This window comes from Eretmochelys imbricata, chromosome 1 (genome assembly GCF_965152235.1).
Source record: "Eretmochelys imbricata isolate rEreImb1 chromosome 1, rEreImb1.hap1, whole genome shotgun sequence".
In the NCBI taxonomy this organism is placed as follows: domain Eukaryota; kingdom Metazoa; phylum Chordata; order Testudines; family Cheloniidae; genus Eretmochelys; species Eretmochelys imbricata.
In genome coordinates, this window is record NC_135572.1 from 349,404,717 (window position 1) to 349,423,079 (window position 18,363).

An 18,363-nucleotide genomic window follows, 5' to 3' on the forward strand; every position below is an offset into this window, starting at 1 on the left:
TTCCAGAAAGTTTCCCAAAATTAGTTACTTGGATCATATCTAGCTATGCTGAAACCAGTGGAAGTTTAATTGACAGAGATCAGGATTTGGGCGCAGATCCTATGGAAATAATGGGAATTAGATTCCTAAATACCTTTTAGGGTCTTGTCTCTTTTACATGAATGACTTTCCACCTCAGATGACATTCACATAACTTTTTAAAACCCAGTTCCCTTTCCCCCAAGAAGTAAAGTATATGATTTTGCATAGTGTTGAACTGTGTGTGAGATTAAGAGATAATGTCATTGGAAGAGAACATTGTTAACATAGTAATGGACTCCTGCTGGAAGGTTAATGACAAGCCAAGGGACTTAAAATAGGAAATAAACACAGAGACAAAGCTAAAGCATTCCCCCCCCCAAAGGGAAATGATTATCCTGTCAAAACATTATTTTCCAATGTGAGCTTAGATTACTAAGAGTCATGGTGGAGACAAGGCAGTTCAGAGCAAAAACGCTGGTATTGTTAGCATCTGTACAGGACTGAAATAAATTGGGTGTCTAAATAAATTGGGTGTCTAAGGTAAAAGCCAGAGAGTTCTGAGCAGTGGAACTGTGTTCTGTTTGGGGGGAGAAATTGTGCCCATAACCTAGTCCCTCCCACTGCAAACTTAGAGCAAATATCACTTTAATAGGTGATCAAGGCAATGGTGTTTAAGTGAGTCAGTCATGCCACAAATGCCTGATTTCTGTCTTTCTTTCTTACTTTTTTATTTAGGTAGGAAGCTTTGAACAGGTTTACAGATCATTGCCATGTGCATACCGGAGATAAAACAATAATCATCACAACAGTGCGCTTTTGTTTACAGAAACATTATGCCGCAATGTAATCATCAGAGCTCTCTATTTAACCAGGTTTCTGTACTACAGAGTGAATGTCTTTTCACTTCCAGGACATGTTGTTTCTGGTGATCAAATACTTCATTTCCATTTCCCTCTGCCATTGACAGGTTGTGTGGTCTGGGCAAGTCACTTAGGGACACATTTTCAAAACAGCTCAGTTTCCATTTAGATATCAAAATGAGTGGCCAGATTTTCATGAACTTAGCTCTTTTGAAGATTTGGCCCATAATGGCTTTGTCTCAGTTTGCAAAATGGGGAAAATAAGCAGGGGTGGTGTGATGATCAGTTAATGTTTGAGCGCTAAGTGTTATTGTCTATGGATTAACTAATGAGCTCTCCGTCCCCTTACAACTGCTGAACAACCGAGATGTGTTATTCACCTGCTCCATGGTCCTTGTGAACGCATGGAGGGGAAAGGGTGCAGGAATGGTACCTGTGTGACTGAACTGTTCTTGATCTCTAACCATTAGAGGAGTGAAGTTTTGGAATAGCCTTCCAAGGGAAGCAGTGGGGGCAAAAGACCTATCTGGCTTTAAGATTAAACTCAATAAGTTTATGGAGGAGATGATATGATGGGATAACATGGTTTTGGTAATTAAATATTCATGGCAAATAGGCCCAATGGCCTGTGATGGGATATTAGATGGGGTGGGATCCAAGTTACCCAGGAAAGAATTTTCTGTAGTATCTGGCTGATGAATCTTGCCCATATGCTCAGGGTTTAGCTGATCGCCATATTTGGGGTCGGGAAGGCATTTTCCTCCAGGGCAGATTGAAAGAGGCCATGGAGGTTTTTCGCCTTCCTCTGTAGCATGGGACACGGGTCACTTGCTGGAGGAGTCTCTGCTCCTTGAAGTCTTTAAACTACGATTTGAGGACTTCAATAGCACAGATATAGGTGAGAGGTTTTTTGCAGGAGTGGGTGGGTGAGATTCGGTGGCCTGCGTTGTGCAGGAGGTCGGACTAGATGATCATAATGGTCCCTTCTGACCTAAATATCTATGAAAAAAATGGTTTGATTCGTGAAATTCGTGGATGGAGTAGTGTCTAGCTGTGCCAAGAGAAGCAGGCTCCAGGTCCAAATGGGAATCAGCAACATCAAGAGACTCCCAGGGGCACAATCAGACAGTTGATGAAGCATGAGGAGCGGGCAGCTCCTCATGAAGCAAATGAGAGCAAAGTCCATGCAAAGGAGAAGACAATGCTGCAGCACAGCAACCATGCTGTTATGTGTGGGTGACCTGCAGATAGAAATACAAGAGAAGCAATTGTTACCACATTGACATGCCTCATTCCCTATAGGCTGTCATAAGAATTAGAGGGGGGAAAGGCCATCTCCCTGTCAGTGCAGAATTGTTCACTTCTCCGGGTTACATTTTCTAGTGCTGTGTCCAGTCTAGTTTTTAATATGTCAAATAGTTTGGCTGCCACCACTGCCCTGGGGACCCTGTTCTGCAATTCAGTAGCCCTCGGCATTAGGAAGTAAGGGAGGCCACACTCAGGTTGATCAAGCTCTCTCTCTAACAGGCAATTGTTTATTCCGGGCTGGTGCTGGATATAAAAGACATATTCATGAGAAGGAGATATGAGGCATCTCAGACACAGGCTGGGTAGGGCCTTAGTTCAACAAAACATCTAAGTCTTAAGTGCTTTGCTGAATTGAAGCCTAGATGCCAAGCCTAGCATATCTGAAGGGAGCATCCTTGAACCATACTGGGGACTGCTCGCAGCCATCCCAAGTGGCTTTTCTCTGCCATTGGCCTTGCCTACATTAGGTCTTTGAGGAAAGCCTGTCATTGTTTCAGAACCACCAGTGCGGTTGTGGTGGTGGTCGCAATGATGGGAGTGTCAGTGTGAACCGAGCACTGGTGTTCACATTGCTGTGTTTTCTGTACCTGCTGGAAGTGAAATGAGGGAGCTTTCACAAAAGAGGTGAGTGTTGTAGATGCAGCTATGCAGGCCAGCCAAGTTGGGAGCCCTTAAAAGGCCATTCGACTCCTATAGCTGTGAGTCACACAGGCCAGTGCCACTGATTGGCTGAGAACATATGGATTTGTCCTTTTTTTTTTTTTTTTTTTGTTGGAAGGCAGTGTGAGCCACTGGGTAGGACACTAGATTAGGACTCAGGAGACTGGAGCTCTGTTCTTTGCTCTGCCACTAGCCTGCTAAGTGACTGTGGGCAAATTTGTGTCTCAGTTTCCCCATCTGTAAAATGGGGATAATGATCCCTTTCTCCCTTTGAGATCTATAGGTGAAAAGCATGGTATAAGAACCTGGTGGTATTATTATTAGACCCTCTTTTGGGTATTTCTAAGTTCATTTCTTTTAACGAGCAATCTTGTGAAATCTACAAAGGTCAAATAACGAATTAATATCTTGCTTCCATTAATAAGCAAACCAGCCAGGCTATTCAAATTATGCCTGCTTTACACTGTAATCTGCAGCATTCAGTGAAATTCATGACTGAAAAGTATCCAGCTTGGTTTCCAAAAATGTCGGCAAGCTCCCAAGACGAGGGCCCTACCAAATCCACGGTCCATTTTGGTCAATTTCATGGTCATAGGATTTTAAAAATCATAAATTTCATGATTACAGATATTTAAGCCTGAAATGCCACGGTGTTGTAACTGTAGGGGTTCTGATCCAAAATGTTTTTGGGGGAGGGTCTCAAGGTTACTGCGGAGAGGTCATGGTATTGCCACCCTTACTTCTGCTGGCAACAGCGCTGCCTTCAGACCTGGGCAGCTGGAGAGCAGCGGCTTCTGGCCAGGAGCCCAGCTCTGAAGGCAGAGTCGCTGCCAGCAGCAGTGCAGAAGTAAGGATGGCATGGGATGGTGTTGCCACCCTAACTTCTGCGCTGCTGCCTTCAGGGCTCGGCCCTCGGTTAGCGGCCGTCACGCTCCGGCCACCGAGCTCTGAAGGCAGCAGCGCAGAAGTAAGGGTGACAATACCGTGATCCCCCTAAAATAACCTTGCAACCCCCCCTGTAACCTCGTTTTGGGTCAAGACCCGCAGTTTGAGAAACACTGGTCTCCCCCATAAATCTGTATAGTATAGGGCAAAATTACACAAAAGACCAGATTTTATGGTTCATGACACGTTTTTCACGGCCGTGAATTTGGTAGGGCCCTACCCATGACTGGAAAGGATGCAAGAGATAATCTCTACCGTATGCTATTATGATATTATCAGCTTCTTTCCTGTAATAACGTCTGAAGGCGACCACTGTAGGGTGGGGGTGGGGAGTAGATATGCTTACAGTCAGTTGCAAATCTGTGAAGGATCAAGTGTGGGTGTTAAGTATAGCGTGTTAAAACCAACTCCCCCCCGCCCCCGCTACAGAATCATGTAAGTACCATAGAATGTTAACATGCACATTGACAGCACCTGGATTATCTTTAAAGCACTTCTTAGATTGTAATCTCTATGGGGGCAGGGACCCCTGTCGTTGTGAATATATACGGTGGTATGTACAGTGACTAGCACAAAGGGGCCTTGAGTCAGTTGGTGCCTCCAGGTGCTACGCGAGTGCACAGATGAGGATTGTGACTATGTGGTCGCTCTATTAAAGCTTTCAGTGTTTACTTTTGTCTTTCATTAGGTTCTTAGCATGGTAATCAACGCCGCTTACAAACCAGGGAGCGTTCTCCGAGAACTGCAGCTAGTAGAAGACCCACAGTGGAATTTTCAGGAGGAAACACTCAAGGCAAAGTCAGTATTTCCAAGTGTTACCTACTCATTCATTTACTGTCCATTTTGAATAAACAGAGCTGGTTGGAAAAACCAAAGGACATTTTCATGACATTTTTCATTTAGGGGTTTTTTCCCCAAAAAAATGTTTTGATTTTTTTTTTTTTTAATTTTTTGTACCAGTTCTATAGCAGTTTAAACATTGAAACAAAATGTTCTTGAATATTTCGTTTCACATTGGTTTGGGGGATTTTGGGGAGCAGGGAAGATTTTGATAAAAAAAAAAATTAATCAAAATTTCCAATTTTAATCCTTTTCAACCAGCTCTTTTGAGAAATACCTTGCAATGGGAAAACCAGAACGAAGTGTTGATTCAGCAAGTGCTGAGTTTTATGAAATGCTGTTTTGATGTAAACTTCATCTATTATTAAATGGTACTAATCCAATTTGTGGTCTCATAAAATAAAATAAATTTATTATTTTTAATCTCTAATTTAAGGGCCCTTTAGCAAAGAAAGCCATAACAAGAACCAGTGGTTGGAAGCTAAACCAGACAAATTCTGATAAGAAATTAGGCAGCATATATTTTTAACAGTATGTGTGATAAGCTATTGGAGCAAACTACAAAGGGAAGTAGTGCATTCTCCATGTCTTGAAGTTTTCAAATCAGGACTAGATGCCTTTCTGGAAGATGATGATTAGCCAAACATATGTTACTGCGCTCAGTAATAACTGGGTAAAATTCTAAGGCCTGTGTTGTACAAGAGGTCAGACTAGATGATGTAATGGCCTCTCTTGACCTTAAAGTCTATGCATTTCTGCCTGTTTTATATAATAGTAGACAGTTGTTTGTATTCATCTGTTTCTCCCCCATTAGTATTGAACACTATTGTTATATGTATTTAAATAGTTGGTGCTGAAATACAGTGCTATGGTTTGCTATTGTATTGAATGTTTGGCCATACAGATTCCACGGTTGTTAGCTATTTTCTACTCAGATGTGAGGTGTAGAATTTAGGACCTTTTACTCTAAAGTCGCTGAGCTTGTATCATTTGGCCCAAGGAAGAATCATGGTCAGAAAGGCAAAACTACTCAAAAGTCTTAGCTTTTTGTATTTCATTGTGAATTCAAGAAAGAAGTGGTTTTCTCACACAATTTTAATCTTTTATGGAGCAAAAATGAAACCTGTTTCAAATGAAGCTTGTGTTACATTGAAAATGCACAATATTTTTTGTATATTTACAACTGGAAAACATTCCCATCTCCCTGAAATTTTGCATCAGCTGGAATTTGGCAGATGCAAAATGTCAGAAAAAATACTTTTTTTTTTCAAAATTCGGTAAAAAGAAAGATATAAGCGGTTTGATTTTCATTGGTCCGTTGCTCCTGCAGTTCCTCCTGACATCAGTGGGCGATGCGAGTGCTCAGCACATCTGAAAACCAGGGTATGATTGTCCAGTTTTAGGGCCTGATCCTGTAAACATTTAAGCCTGTGAGAGACTTTGCTGCTGAATGGTCCCATTTGGAATCCAGTGGGATGACTCACTTGAGCAAAATTGCTCCCGTGTAGAAGTATGTGCATAATCAGATCCTTAAAACAGGAGTAGTAGGACTTATAGGCCCTTTGAAATTCAGCCTGTAGAGGGTGACACAATGAAACATTTGAGCTGGACTGACATTCCTTCCACAAGGTAGCAGTTGTGTCTTCTACACCCATCCATACACTAAGGGTACGGAATGCCATGATCCAGATCTCATAAAAACACTGTCAGATTAAAGCCCCAAGAACCTGCAAACTAGGGGTTAGTCTACACTACCGCCCAACCTCGGCGCATCTGCTGAAGACACGCTACGGTGACAGGAGAGCACTCTCCCGTCGGCATAATTACTCCACCTCAACGAGAGCTGGAAGCTATGTCAGCAGGAGATGCTTTAAGTCGACGTAACCTGCGTCGCTCAGGGGAGTGGCTTTTCCACACCCCTGAGCGATGTATGTTACAATGCGGTAGTGTAGACAAGCCCCAAGACTGGTTTGATTTTGGTTTTGTTCATTTTGAGTTTGCTTGGGCTTCTGCCTATATTTCTATTGCATCTGGCTGAACAGAATCAAAACCAGACTTGTGAAATCAAAGGCCGCAGATTTCTGAAGGCGACGCACGACATGTTGCATCAGATATGACAGCCCATGCCACTTCTGAATCCTAAAGAGCTGCTCTGAGCGAGAGTATGTGTGTTTAAACCAAGTTTCAAGAACGCTGGACCACAATGGCATCTTCGAGCAGACTGCTAATGATGACAGCTCTGCAGCCAGCTGGAATGTTCATGCTGTAGTGTGACATGTCCCGTCACCACCTTCCTTCTGATGTTAAGTGACAACTCCTTAGATCTTGATGGTGTTGCTATTTGTCTTGGGGGAGAGGGAAACGAAGGCTGCCTTCCCACCAGCCTGAAAGCTGGCCGCCAGGAATAAATTAGCTCCGCAGCCGGGCAACCTGTATTCAGTTTACTCTGCTGTCAGCAGCGACCATCGTCACGGAATGAATTACAAGAGCCTTGCAAAGAAGACAGAGAATCTGGAGGGTCCAAGAGGATGCATGCACACAGTGAGATCAGTCACGCCCCACCCCCCATCAGTATTCCCTGACCATGGTGTGACAAGCTAGAAATGTCATGCCCGATCATAGAATCATAGAATATCAGGGTTGGAAGGGACCTCAGGAGGTCATCTAGTCCAACCCCCTGCTCAAAGCAGGACCAATCCCCAATTTTTGCCCCAAATGGCCCCCTCAAGGATTGAACTCACAACCCTGGGTTTAGCAGGCCAATGCTCAAACCACTGAGCTATCCCTCCCCCAAATCGCCTAAGCCCTCCATGCTCAGAATCCCTACGGGGGTCAACGGGAGCTGCCGGTGCTCAGTCGCCCTGATCGTCAGGGGAAATATTTTCTGCTCTCGACAGGTTCTTATCTCCTGCACAGCACTGAAGTTAGAAGACAATGCTCTAAACCCCAAAGCGATTTAGTTCCTGTATAGGGTGCTGCAGCATCAGAAGTGGCTCAAAAGTCCAATTCTCTTGCGACTGTCCTTGCCACAAATAATGCAGGCGTAAACAGCAGGGCCAGGAGATGAAGCCGGGGCACGATTGGCATTTGAGGTCTGCTGCCCTTTGCTTCCTCTCTCTCAGTCACTTCTCTTCAGCCGCTTTGATTCCCAGGTGCAGCACAGCCCTTTAGGGCAGCCTGTTGCTAGCCCCATCTTCCAAGCTTGTGTCACTGTTGAAAGTTTTCAAGTTCCTCTTACAAACATCCTTGAGCCTGGGCCTGGGTCAGCCTGGTGGCTTTGGAGCATTGTAGTAGCTGGGTGAATGTCAGGAAGAACTTTTGAGTAGCCTGAGCAGAGAGGAAGGATGGTCTTGGGGCTGTGCCACTTGGCAGAAATGCAGATGGGCTGACGTCAATTCCTACCTGTGCTACAGACTTCCTTGGGTTACATTGGTCAAGTCATTTAGTCTCTCTGTATGTCAGTTCCCCATCTGTAAAATAGCGGTAACAATCCTTCATTGCTCCATCCCATCTACTTACATTGCCAACTCTTCAGGTCAGGGACTGTGTTTCACTATGTGCATAGTGGGTGGGTCCTGATCTCCATTGGGGCATCTAGATATGATGGTAAAACATAGTAATAATAAACATTTCATCTGACAGAATCTGTGGAATTGTCCTCTGAGGAATGTAGTAGAAGCCCCATAGCATGGTAGATTTAAAGCCAAAGTGGACAAAACATGAATAAATTTACAGTGGGCAACAACCCTGCCTTGGCAGGGGGGTACACTAGACAGATCAAGTAGATCATATCTGTCTCTAGGTTCCATGCATGTCGGAATCAATAAAATATTTCATTCTAACATTCCATCAAAATGGGTTTTTAGAAGAGCAATTCTTAAAATAATTTGCTTTTGTTTAAATAATAATATCATTTTATCATCATATACTAATTTTGGGCCCAATTGTGGAACACTAACCCTGGTGAATGTAGTAAGATGAGTCCCTGAAACATAAACTCTTGTATTAGAGGCCCAGTCTGAGGACTGAAGCCTGAACCAAAGTACTTCCAGGCATTGCTAAGCAAAGGCTGGGCTGTGAGCCAGAGGCAGGCCCCACTCACAGAAGTTGGCAAGAAGAGAGCTGCTAGAAGCAGGTGCATCCACACGTAAGTGCTAATGAGAGGAACTTGTGCCAAGATGGCATCAGAACACTCCCCAGAGATAACAAGGAACGGGCAGGTGCATCTTAAAGACAGGGTCAAAAGGACAACATGATGGATAGATTTGTTTGAACCAACATGTAACAGGAGAGAAGCAGCACCCTAATGAGTAACAAGGCTGCACCTCAATACATCAGGAGGGATGAGTAATCTGTTCTGCACCTGTATAAGAATAGGCCTGGAAGGGCACATCATCGTCCAGTCTAGGGGGCAGTGGAGTGTCCCGCCACTGACTTGAGCTGTGTCCGTTGCCGGGGGCACATGTTCGTAGTATGTCTGGTAGAGTCTATAGGGAACTATTACTGTGCTTCGTTTGACAATAAACCTGGCTGGGTGCCTTCGTACCTTACTAAAGTCAGTGGTCTTTGGGGGTTCTCTCGGGGTCTGCTGTGTCAGCTATCTGCGCAGAGTTGGGGTAGCACACAGAGGGAACACGCACGCAGCCGACTGTTATCATCATCGAACAAGAGCAGAGCACCACACCGGTAGCTACTGACAACAGTGAACACTTACTTATAGGAAAAATCCCATTGGTGCTCATGGAGTTACCAACTCAAATAAGTGTTCACCAATGTATGTACGGGTTCTGCAATCAGGGCTTTAATATTTCATGGGATTAGGTCAGCAATAATAATGTTATGATTAAAGATGCATGCAGTGTTGTTGTAGCCATGTTGGTTCCAGGACATTAGAGAGATAAAGTAGGTGAGTTAATAGCTTTTATTGGGTCAACTTCTGCTGGTGAAGGAGACAAGCTTTTGAGATTAAACAGAGTTCTTCTGGTCTGGGAAATGTACTCCAAGCATCACAGCTAAATACAAAGTGGAACAGATTGTTTAGCATAAGGAGTTAAAACACACGGTAAGATGCCATTCAAGGTGGACAGTAAATATCTCTGTACTTGTAGGACAAAGGAGGGTTAGTCGGTTATAGATTGTTGTAATGAGCCATAAATCTAGTGTCTCTGTTCAGTCCATGATTTTTAGTGTCTAGCAAAGTTATGAATTTAAGCTCCCAGGCTCGGCTCTTGAAAGTGTTGTGCAGGTTTCCTTTGAGGATGAGGACTGAGAGGTCAGACATAGAGTGATTTGTGAAAAATGTTCACTTCCGAGCGATAGGATGTCATTGTCTGTTACCATTTTTCTGCGTGAATTCATTCAGGAGCATCGCGATTGTCTCATTTCACCCATGTAATTACAGCTGCTTTTGGCTAAAATGTCTCATGCTGATTCTTAGCCCGACAGTGAATATTTTTCGGGGAAGTTTTTGATAACATTTCATTTGGCCATTTTTAAAATGATCCAGGGTGTGTAAAGTGCATATTGGGAAACGGCCTAGGTTGTTAGATAACTTTCAAATGATTAGAACCAGTTTCAAGCTACACCATCCACCTCTGTGAGGTCCCATGTGTGGGTCAGTAGCATTGTTTGGTCGCCTGAGGCTGCAGATAGATCAAATAGGACTGGCACAGAAGTGTAACCTCTCTCCATAACCATGATGAGGCCATGTCAGGAGTGCTCCCAGAGTGAATGCCAAGGCCCAGAGAGAATCCTGATTACGAGGAGTCTAAGATGTTGGTGGAAGATTAGATGCTGCTAGAGTAAGGTCATGGCCACATTTTCATTGATTTTGCCTACAAAGGGAGGCAGTAATTTGTGAGCTCATTGGCATCCAGGATTATTTATTTTTGGGAGAATTTGCTAGAAAAAAACCCACATGCTTCAAGGAGTCAGGATCTCGTATAGAAACATTGAAGGTTTATATCGGTAGCAGTCCCAGTCTGCGTTGGATTTCACCAGCCATGAAGGGCAGGGTCCAGTTTGTATTGAGTGGCTCAGATGTTCTTCAGATCCGCTCATGCTGTATTTGTGAGAGCTGCGGTTTGTCTTAGGGATGGTGGGGGTTAGCCTGGGGTGTTTGTGGTGGGTACTTTGTGTCTGCAAGACACTCCCTCGTATTCAGTTGATTTTTTTTCAGTGAGGTAAGCAGTGAGTTCCTTGCTGAGGAAGGGGGCTGGGTCCAAGAACTGTTGAAGGAAATTCAAGTTTGCTAGGCAGTTGACTATTCAAAATAGCCCCAATGTTCAGTGGGACTATTGGCTGAATTCTGAAACGGTTAAGTGCTTTGAGTATTGCTGAGCGCTCCTGCTGTTTGAAATATCTATTTAGCACAAAGCTTTTCATGTCTTGAAGGATGCCTTAGCTTGTTTTTTCTAGTAAATTCTCCTATATGGGTCATTACTGTAGGGATCTTTGAAAATTCTTTTTCCTTTGGCTTTAGATGTAAAACAAGTAATTAGAAAAGCAAGATTGTTCAACTGAGCTTAACGCTACAGTTGATACTGCTGAACTTTAAAGCCTTACAGTGATCCCAGGTTATTAGTGCAGGATGCTTATTACTTAAAAGTAGCTGGCAAAATGAGATTCTTATCATGATGGAAAATATAATATCAATAACTGTAATATTTTTAATGGCACTAATGGAAAAATGGTTTTCTAACTGCAGCCAGTGTAGGTCTTTTCCTGAGGCTGTCAGAGGGTAGTTCAGATTACATTAATGACTTTAGTGTTAAAAGGTTTAAAGAGTGGTATGTATGGAAAATATTAATAAATCTTGTTTTACAGAGATACTGCCAAGACCAGAATCATGTTTAAAATTATATTCCATTTCTGTAGCCACTAAGAACAACTTGAGTCATTGAGACAGATTTAATTATAAAACTCACATTTGTATTTCCCCATCCATCCTGGGTCTTCATTCTTTGTATCTCACCTGGACAATGAAATGACTGGTCTGTTTTGTTTTTTTTTCCTTCTCGTTAGTTCCACCTTTTTGCTTTTGCAGGCCCTGTAGTACAATGCTGTCCTCTTTGGGATCATAGCACCACAGGGCATGATACCCATTTAAGGATGAGATTCTGCTGTTCTTACTCCTGTTAAGTGGTGCATGTGGGACTTTGAGCTCAAAGTGTTTAGTTTGTGAAAAAGAAGATGTGGAGCAGTGGTGTAGCAACAGAAAAAGAAGTGGTTAAAATAACCTAAACTCCCTATTTACCCAGTGAGAAGTGGATTAACTCAGTTTATCTGATGTTTACCCTTGACTACATTACTGATTAAGAGGTAACTTCATTTAAGGAATAGAAGTACCTTCACAAGGAGAAAATATCAGATGCTAAAGGGCTATTTAACCCAGTGGGGAAAGGTACAACAAGAATCAATGGCTGGAAGTTAAATCCAGATATATTCCAATTAGAAATAAGGTACAACTTTTTAACAGGGTTATTAACCATTGGAACAAAGTGCCAAGGGAAGTGGTAGATTCTCCATCACTTGATGTCTTCAAATCACGACTGGACTCCTTTCCAGAAAAGATTCTTTAGCTAAGCACAAGTTATTGCAGCCCAACACAGATGTAACTGGATGAAATTCTCTGGCCCAAGTTACACAGAAGATCAGACTAGATGATCTGATAGTCCCTTCTGGCCTTAAAGTCTATGCATCTATGAATTAAAGTTGGAAGAATTTGTCCCTTAGGAAGGACTGGTTTCTGTTGGTGTTATTTCCCATAGAATCATTTCTGTTCACATTAGGTTTTGTAGAACCTGTTTGAACCATGATTTCCTCTGCTCCCCCAGCAGTCATGCCATCTGTGCAATGGGACAGTAATGTCCTCTTACCTCTTGGGAGGGGAAAGGGAGCGTTTTTTCCATTTTGTACAGCATGCCTGTTGGAGTCTCTCGAGATGCATAAACAATCAGATCATTTGAAAACACATGGGAGTACTCATGAGTTAGGACCAGATTTTTAAAGGTATTTAGGCACTAACTCCCATTGAATTCAGAGGGAATTAGGTACCTAAAGTACAGTGACTGTAAAGCATTGTATCATTGCTAATTATACCCTAGCACCATTTACAGTCAGCATAGTAATGGGCAGTATCATTTGCACCTTGCTGACCCTTGATCACTTATTGTTATTTAAAAACAAAGTTCAGATAATATTTAGTTTTCCCCCTAAATTGCCATTGAATAAAGGCCTCTGATCATCACGGACACTGATAACTTGCAATGGTTCTGAGGCTCAGATCTTAAAGTACCTCCACATTTCCAGAACAGGATTGTGGTGGTTGGACTAAAGAAGAAAGTTATGCTTTAACAGGTACCCTCTGAGTTATGGCATAACTTTCAGTCTTAGAGTGATGGGTCATTTAAGGATGCTTCTCCTCACATCTGTCTGGTCATCTCTCCTTTATTCCACATCCCACTGTCCTTTCTTCACTCTGCTCCAAGTCTGCCTGGTAGCATCTGCCCTCCTGTTCAAGAGCTCCTGGCCCCAGTGCTGCTGTCACACATGCTGCCTGCGTCCCTTCTCCCATCCATCTTGGCTACAGTATCTTTGCTCTTCATCAGTTCCAGTCCAGTGAGCTCTTTTTACTTTTCTCTCCTCTGCACATATTTATAGGACCAAACCACTGCTCTACCATGCATTCGCTCAAGTGTCTTTCCTGCTGCCATTAGGCACACTGTGTAAGACGTGCTTTAAAAACCGGTATCTCACGGTTTACACTAGCTTTTACGCTGCTATTTAATAAATTATGTGGACAAGTGGTTTTTCAAAGTTCACCGCTCCAGTATATTACACAAGGTATGGAAGTCTACCTTCCTTCAGCCATTTATTGCACAAAAATGCTCTATATAAAACACCATAACAAAAGATTTAAGAGCACATGATTTAGGGCTAACCTCTACCTTATGAATCTGAGCTCCGAATATTTCCCTAGGAATTCCAGGCACTTAGGCCTCTCCAAAGCCCAAAGAAATGAATGGAAAGGCTCCCATGCACTTCAGTGGGCTTTGGAAGAAGCACAGAGAAGAAAGGCAGAATACTGGAGGCAGAGTCCACTGCAAAGATCTGAGAGCTGAATTTTTCTTCTAACATTTACTCTTCTCCACTCATGGCAAAATACTTAGGCCCAGATTCTCAAAGGTATTTAGGCACCCAGCTCCCATGATTCCAATGGGAGCAAGGTGCCTAAATATCTTCGAGGATCTGGATCTTTGGGGGCCTGATCCTAACGCTCGTGAAGTCATTGGAAAGGTTCCTGTTGACTTCAGTGGGTTTTGGGACAGGCCCCTCAGGTACTGAACGAGCCGTTTAAATTATGGCACAATGAAGAACACCAGAAAATAAACAAAGTCAAACCCATCACAGTAAAAAGCCACATGATGTGGTATTACTAAACGGGGGACCTACCACCCAGACAAACAGTGATTCAGAGTGAAAACCTCTTGGAAGATGGAGCTTCAGGATGAAAGCAGAAATGGATGGTCTCAGACAGAGGTCCAGCAGGAGCAATCTCTGCACCCTGCGGCTACCACTGTAGAATCTTGTTCAGTGCTGGCCCCCCTAAAAGACAGGTGACCCCAGAGAGCACCTACCCACGCAGAGGAGGCTTGTGAAGCAGGTCTCAGCTAGGCCCATGAATTGACATTTCTTCAGAAAGCCGCCCAGTGCTTGCAACTGTACCACCATAAGTCCGTACTGCTCACGGCTCTTTACCGCCTGTCAGCATGCCAGGCAGAGATGGTAATCCTGGGCCCATGGGTCTGCAGACTGTGAGTGTGCAGAACCATAGAATAAAACGCAATGCAATATAGCATCCCCATTGACAGCTCCCACAGTTGTGACCTTGCTGTCATCTTGTACTCTCTTCTCTCACCTTCTCCCCAAACAGCCAGTCTTCCGATGCCCTAAACCCACAGCTCCAAACTTTGTCCACCCTGTGGTCTCTCTGACCTTGAGTACTGTAACCTTCCCCGCCAGCTTTACTGCATCCTGCCTTTCCTCATTTTAGTGTATCTGAAATACAATTGTTACAACCAGGATGTCTTAATTCTGCTCTTCAGTACATTGGTCGTCCCCCCGCCCCAAAGTCAGTGAGAGGATCATCTACGTTATAGAGGGCAGAACTGGGTTTATAGCATCCACTGTTCTTACTTCATTAGTTATGTGTGATCTTGCAATATTCTTTCCTAGATACAGAGGGAAAACGTACAGGGCAACAGTCAAGATTGTGCGAACGTCTGATCAAGTGGCAGATTTCTGCAGAAGAGTCTGTGCAAAACTGGAGTGCTGTCCAAATTTGTTTAGCCCTGTGCTGGTCGCCGAAGTCTGCCCTGAGAACTGCTCCATTCATACCAAAACGAAGTACAGTGAGTATCAGCCAAACTATTGCTCTGTTGCTAGAAAGGAATCAGAGCCGTGGGAGGATGTTCATGATATAGTCATAAAAATAAATGTCATTTGATACCTACCTTTCTTTCTTTCTTACCTGTAGCATAAGATATTGCAAATAGTAACACCAATGCAGCAAAATGCAGCATGTCCTTTGGGCTGAGCTCACCGATTGGTTCTCAGCACCCTAGGCCTGCACTCTCTAGCACAAGGAACTGAGCACTCACCAGGTCACCCTGCAACCAAGCCAGACAGACCCACAGTGGGATATGTGCATGGAAGGTCACAAACCCAGTCCTCCATAGTCTCCCTCCAACTTCACGCCCCAAGGATCTTTGCTTGGCCTGCCGTTGTGTTTGCTTTTTCCCATGGACTCTTTGTGTCCTCTCTGTCTACAAAAGGTTGCCAGATGGAGTATCTAATATTTTCCAACTCGGCCCGCCTGTTACATTAAGGCTACGTCTAAACAACACACCACTTTCAGCAGTGTGCAGCTACAGGCTGCAGTGAAAAGCAGGCTGCATCCACCCTGCAGTGTGTAGCTACCCGTGTCAGTGAAAGGCTCTGCTGGAGAAGCTGCCTTTCCCTGTGGAAGAGCAGGGCTCCAGCAGCCGGCAGCTGCTAGCTTTTCCCTGTTGCTGGAATCTTTTCCTGAGCCGGAGAAGGGCTTCAGCCTCAGCAGTAGGGTGGCCACTCGCGCCATTCCCAGAATACCAGGCGTTCCAGGAAAGGCGTGGGCCTGCCCCCTGCTCTCCCCGCCTGTGTGGCCCTGTCCCCACCAGCATGACCTCACGTTAGGTCATACCACCTGGGGGTGCCATTTTGAAGAGCGTGCTGCTGGCATGATCTCACACACCTGGTGCAGGTCCAGGCACATACCCACACCCTGCAGCTGTGTCTTTACTGCCTCCTCATCTGCACTGCTATTTATTCCTGTGCTGTCCATGGATGTGCACCCCGCACGGTCAGAAAAACCCTGCGGTACGCATCCTTGGAAGATGAGTTTGGTTGGTTACTGCACTATTTGCCGTTCTTTGTTCTTTTAACCTCTGCAGTATCAGGTGTTTACTTTCGCGACTATGCACCAACATCCAGTTGGTGGTGATCTTGTGTAGGCTGTATTTTGCCTAACTTTTAAAGGAGCTAACTTCTTTGGACCACATGATTTACTGCTAATAAGTCAAATTCTGATCTGTTGCACCACTATAAAGCTGGAGCGTGTCTGCCAAAATCTATGGCGTGGCCCTGGATTTACATCTGGGGAGCAGAGGCTCCAATTGAGCACTCAAGTGCATCCTTATTCAGGAAGGCTCTCGCTTAAAGTTAAGCACATGCTCATGCCTCCCTGAAGTCAACTTTGCTGAATAGCAGTGGACTGCTGAATCAGGTCCTGAAGGTAGAACTGGGTTACAGTCTCCTCTCACGCGAATTTTACACCAGTATAATTTTACTGATTTCAAATGAGTCACTCCTGACTAACAGCACAGTGAAAGGAGAATCGGGCCCTATGTGTCTAAAAACAGCTAATATGCAGTTTGGGACTAGTCACCGTTACATAGAGAAATATTTATTATTTTAGGACCTGAGCCAAAGCCCACTGAAATCAACAGAAGTCAGATATTTGCTGCATTGACTCAAGAAATACTTTGGCCATGATATTCAGAAGAGCTGAATGCTGGAAGCTCCCATTGAAGCAGATGGCAGCTGCAGACTCTCTGCACCGTTGAAAGTTAGGCTTGTAATTTTCATGCTGTGAACTTCAGGATCTGACCCAACTGGAGCCTCAGCTACCCAGATGTAAATCCAGGGCAACACCATAGATTTTGGCAGATACATTCCAGATTTATAGTGGTGCAACAGATCAGAATTCTTATTCAGTTCTTACTCGGGCAAAATTCTCAGCATGTACAGCAAAAGTTTTGCCTAAGTATTAAGTAAGGACTTCAGGATTTAACCTATAGTGAATAAATATGTATGAATGGATGTCTAAATTCTAATAGTTTTACCCATTTTGTGACAATAGGCCAAGACAGCATCAGGTATTTCATTCTTCCTTGGGACATTGTCTGACAAGATTTCTTTAGAGTTCCCTATGAAAGCTGCTTTGAAGTAGTGGTGTATTACATTGGATCGATAGCATAAAGCAAGCAAAAGCTAGATTTTCTGTATGGTTATGTTTTTACTGTATGTTTTGCTCCAGCCTATTATTATGGGAAGAGGAAAAAAATCATTAAGCCTCCAATTGGGGAAAATAACAACATGAAAAGTGGACACATCAAGCCAGCAAGACGCAGAAAGAGGCGGAAATCCATTTTTGTACAGAAGAAAAGGAGGTCGTCTGCTGTCGATTTTAACGCTGTGGGATCTGCAGAGGTACACGTTGGATTGTGCTCATTCGCCTTGCTGTAGAACGGGTCTCCACACATGACACTGCTTTTTAGAAATATAAATTTTCAACAAGCACCCTAGGGCTGCCCTTCGCCTTTGGGAGGAGCTCCCCGTACATATCCTGAAAGCCACCTCACTGTGCTCCTTCAAATCTCTCCTTGAATCTCTGCTTTGCTGTGATGCCTACAAAAGTTTTACCGTAGTTAAGCAGCTGACATGCTCATTGTCTCATTGTTCTTGTGCTCTTGAGCTCGATGATCTGTCTGTCTGTTTGTATCCATCCATTGTCTCTTGTCTTCTACTTAGATAGTAAGCTTTTGGGAGCAATGGCTGTCTTTTTGTTTGCATTTGTACAGCACCTAGCACCTACAGTGGGGTCCTGGTCAGTGACTAGCGCTCTGAGACAGTACTGCAATACAAATGCTAGATGCGGAAAGGACATTTTATATGTCACACTTGAGTCTGCATGGGTATCAATACTCTATTAATTACTTATTGCTTAATATTTTAAGTTCACAGCATGTAAAATTGTTCTAGGTGCTTTACAGAGAAGTGAAAGGCAAGACCATCCCAATGACTCTACATGCTATGGCCTCAATCCTACAAAGATATAGGCCTTGTCTACACACTCGCGTGAACTGGTGCAGTTAAACTGGTCCCATGTGGACACTTATTTCTGTTTAAAAGTGACTTATTTTGGTTTAGCTTAAACCCATGTGTAATCAACTTCACCTAAACCCAGATAAACTACTCTTGAACAGAAATAAGTGTCCACCCAGGCTTTGCAACCGATTTAACTAAGCTTGTTTGAAATAACACCTGAAGTTAAACCAGTGCAACAACACGTGTCGGCAAGCCCTTATCCACACACTTAACTTTTCACACATGAGTAGACCATGTGAATCCA

At 43.7% G+C, this 18,363-nt stretch overlaps 1 protein-coding gene across 3 annotated transcripts in view; it reads left to right on the plus strand.

Annotated features, from left to right (window-relative positions):
* SFMBT2 (Scm like with four mbt domains 2) overlaps positions 1–18,363 on the plus strand; it is a 194,804-nt gene that overhangs the window by 163,741 nt on the left and 12,700 nt on the right. For all 3 annotated transcript variants that reach the window (XM_077836919.1, XM_077836910.1, XM_077836926.1), the window contains exons 16-18: positions 4,483–4,592; positions 14,871–15,046; positions 17,269–17,441. In XM_077836919.1, coding sequence (XP_077693045.1) covers positions 4,483–4,592; positions 14,871–15,046; positions 17,269–17,441 — 459 coding nt within the window. The remainder of the gene's footprint in view (positions 1–4,482; positions 4,593–14,870; positions 15,047–17,268; positions 17,442–18,363) is intronic.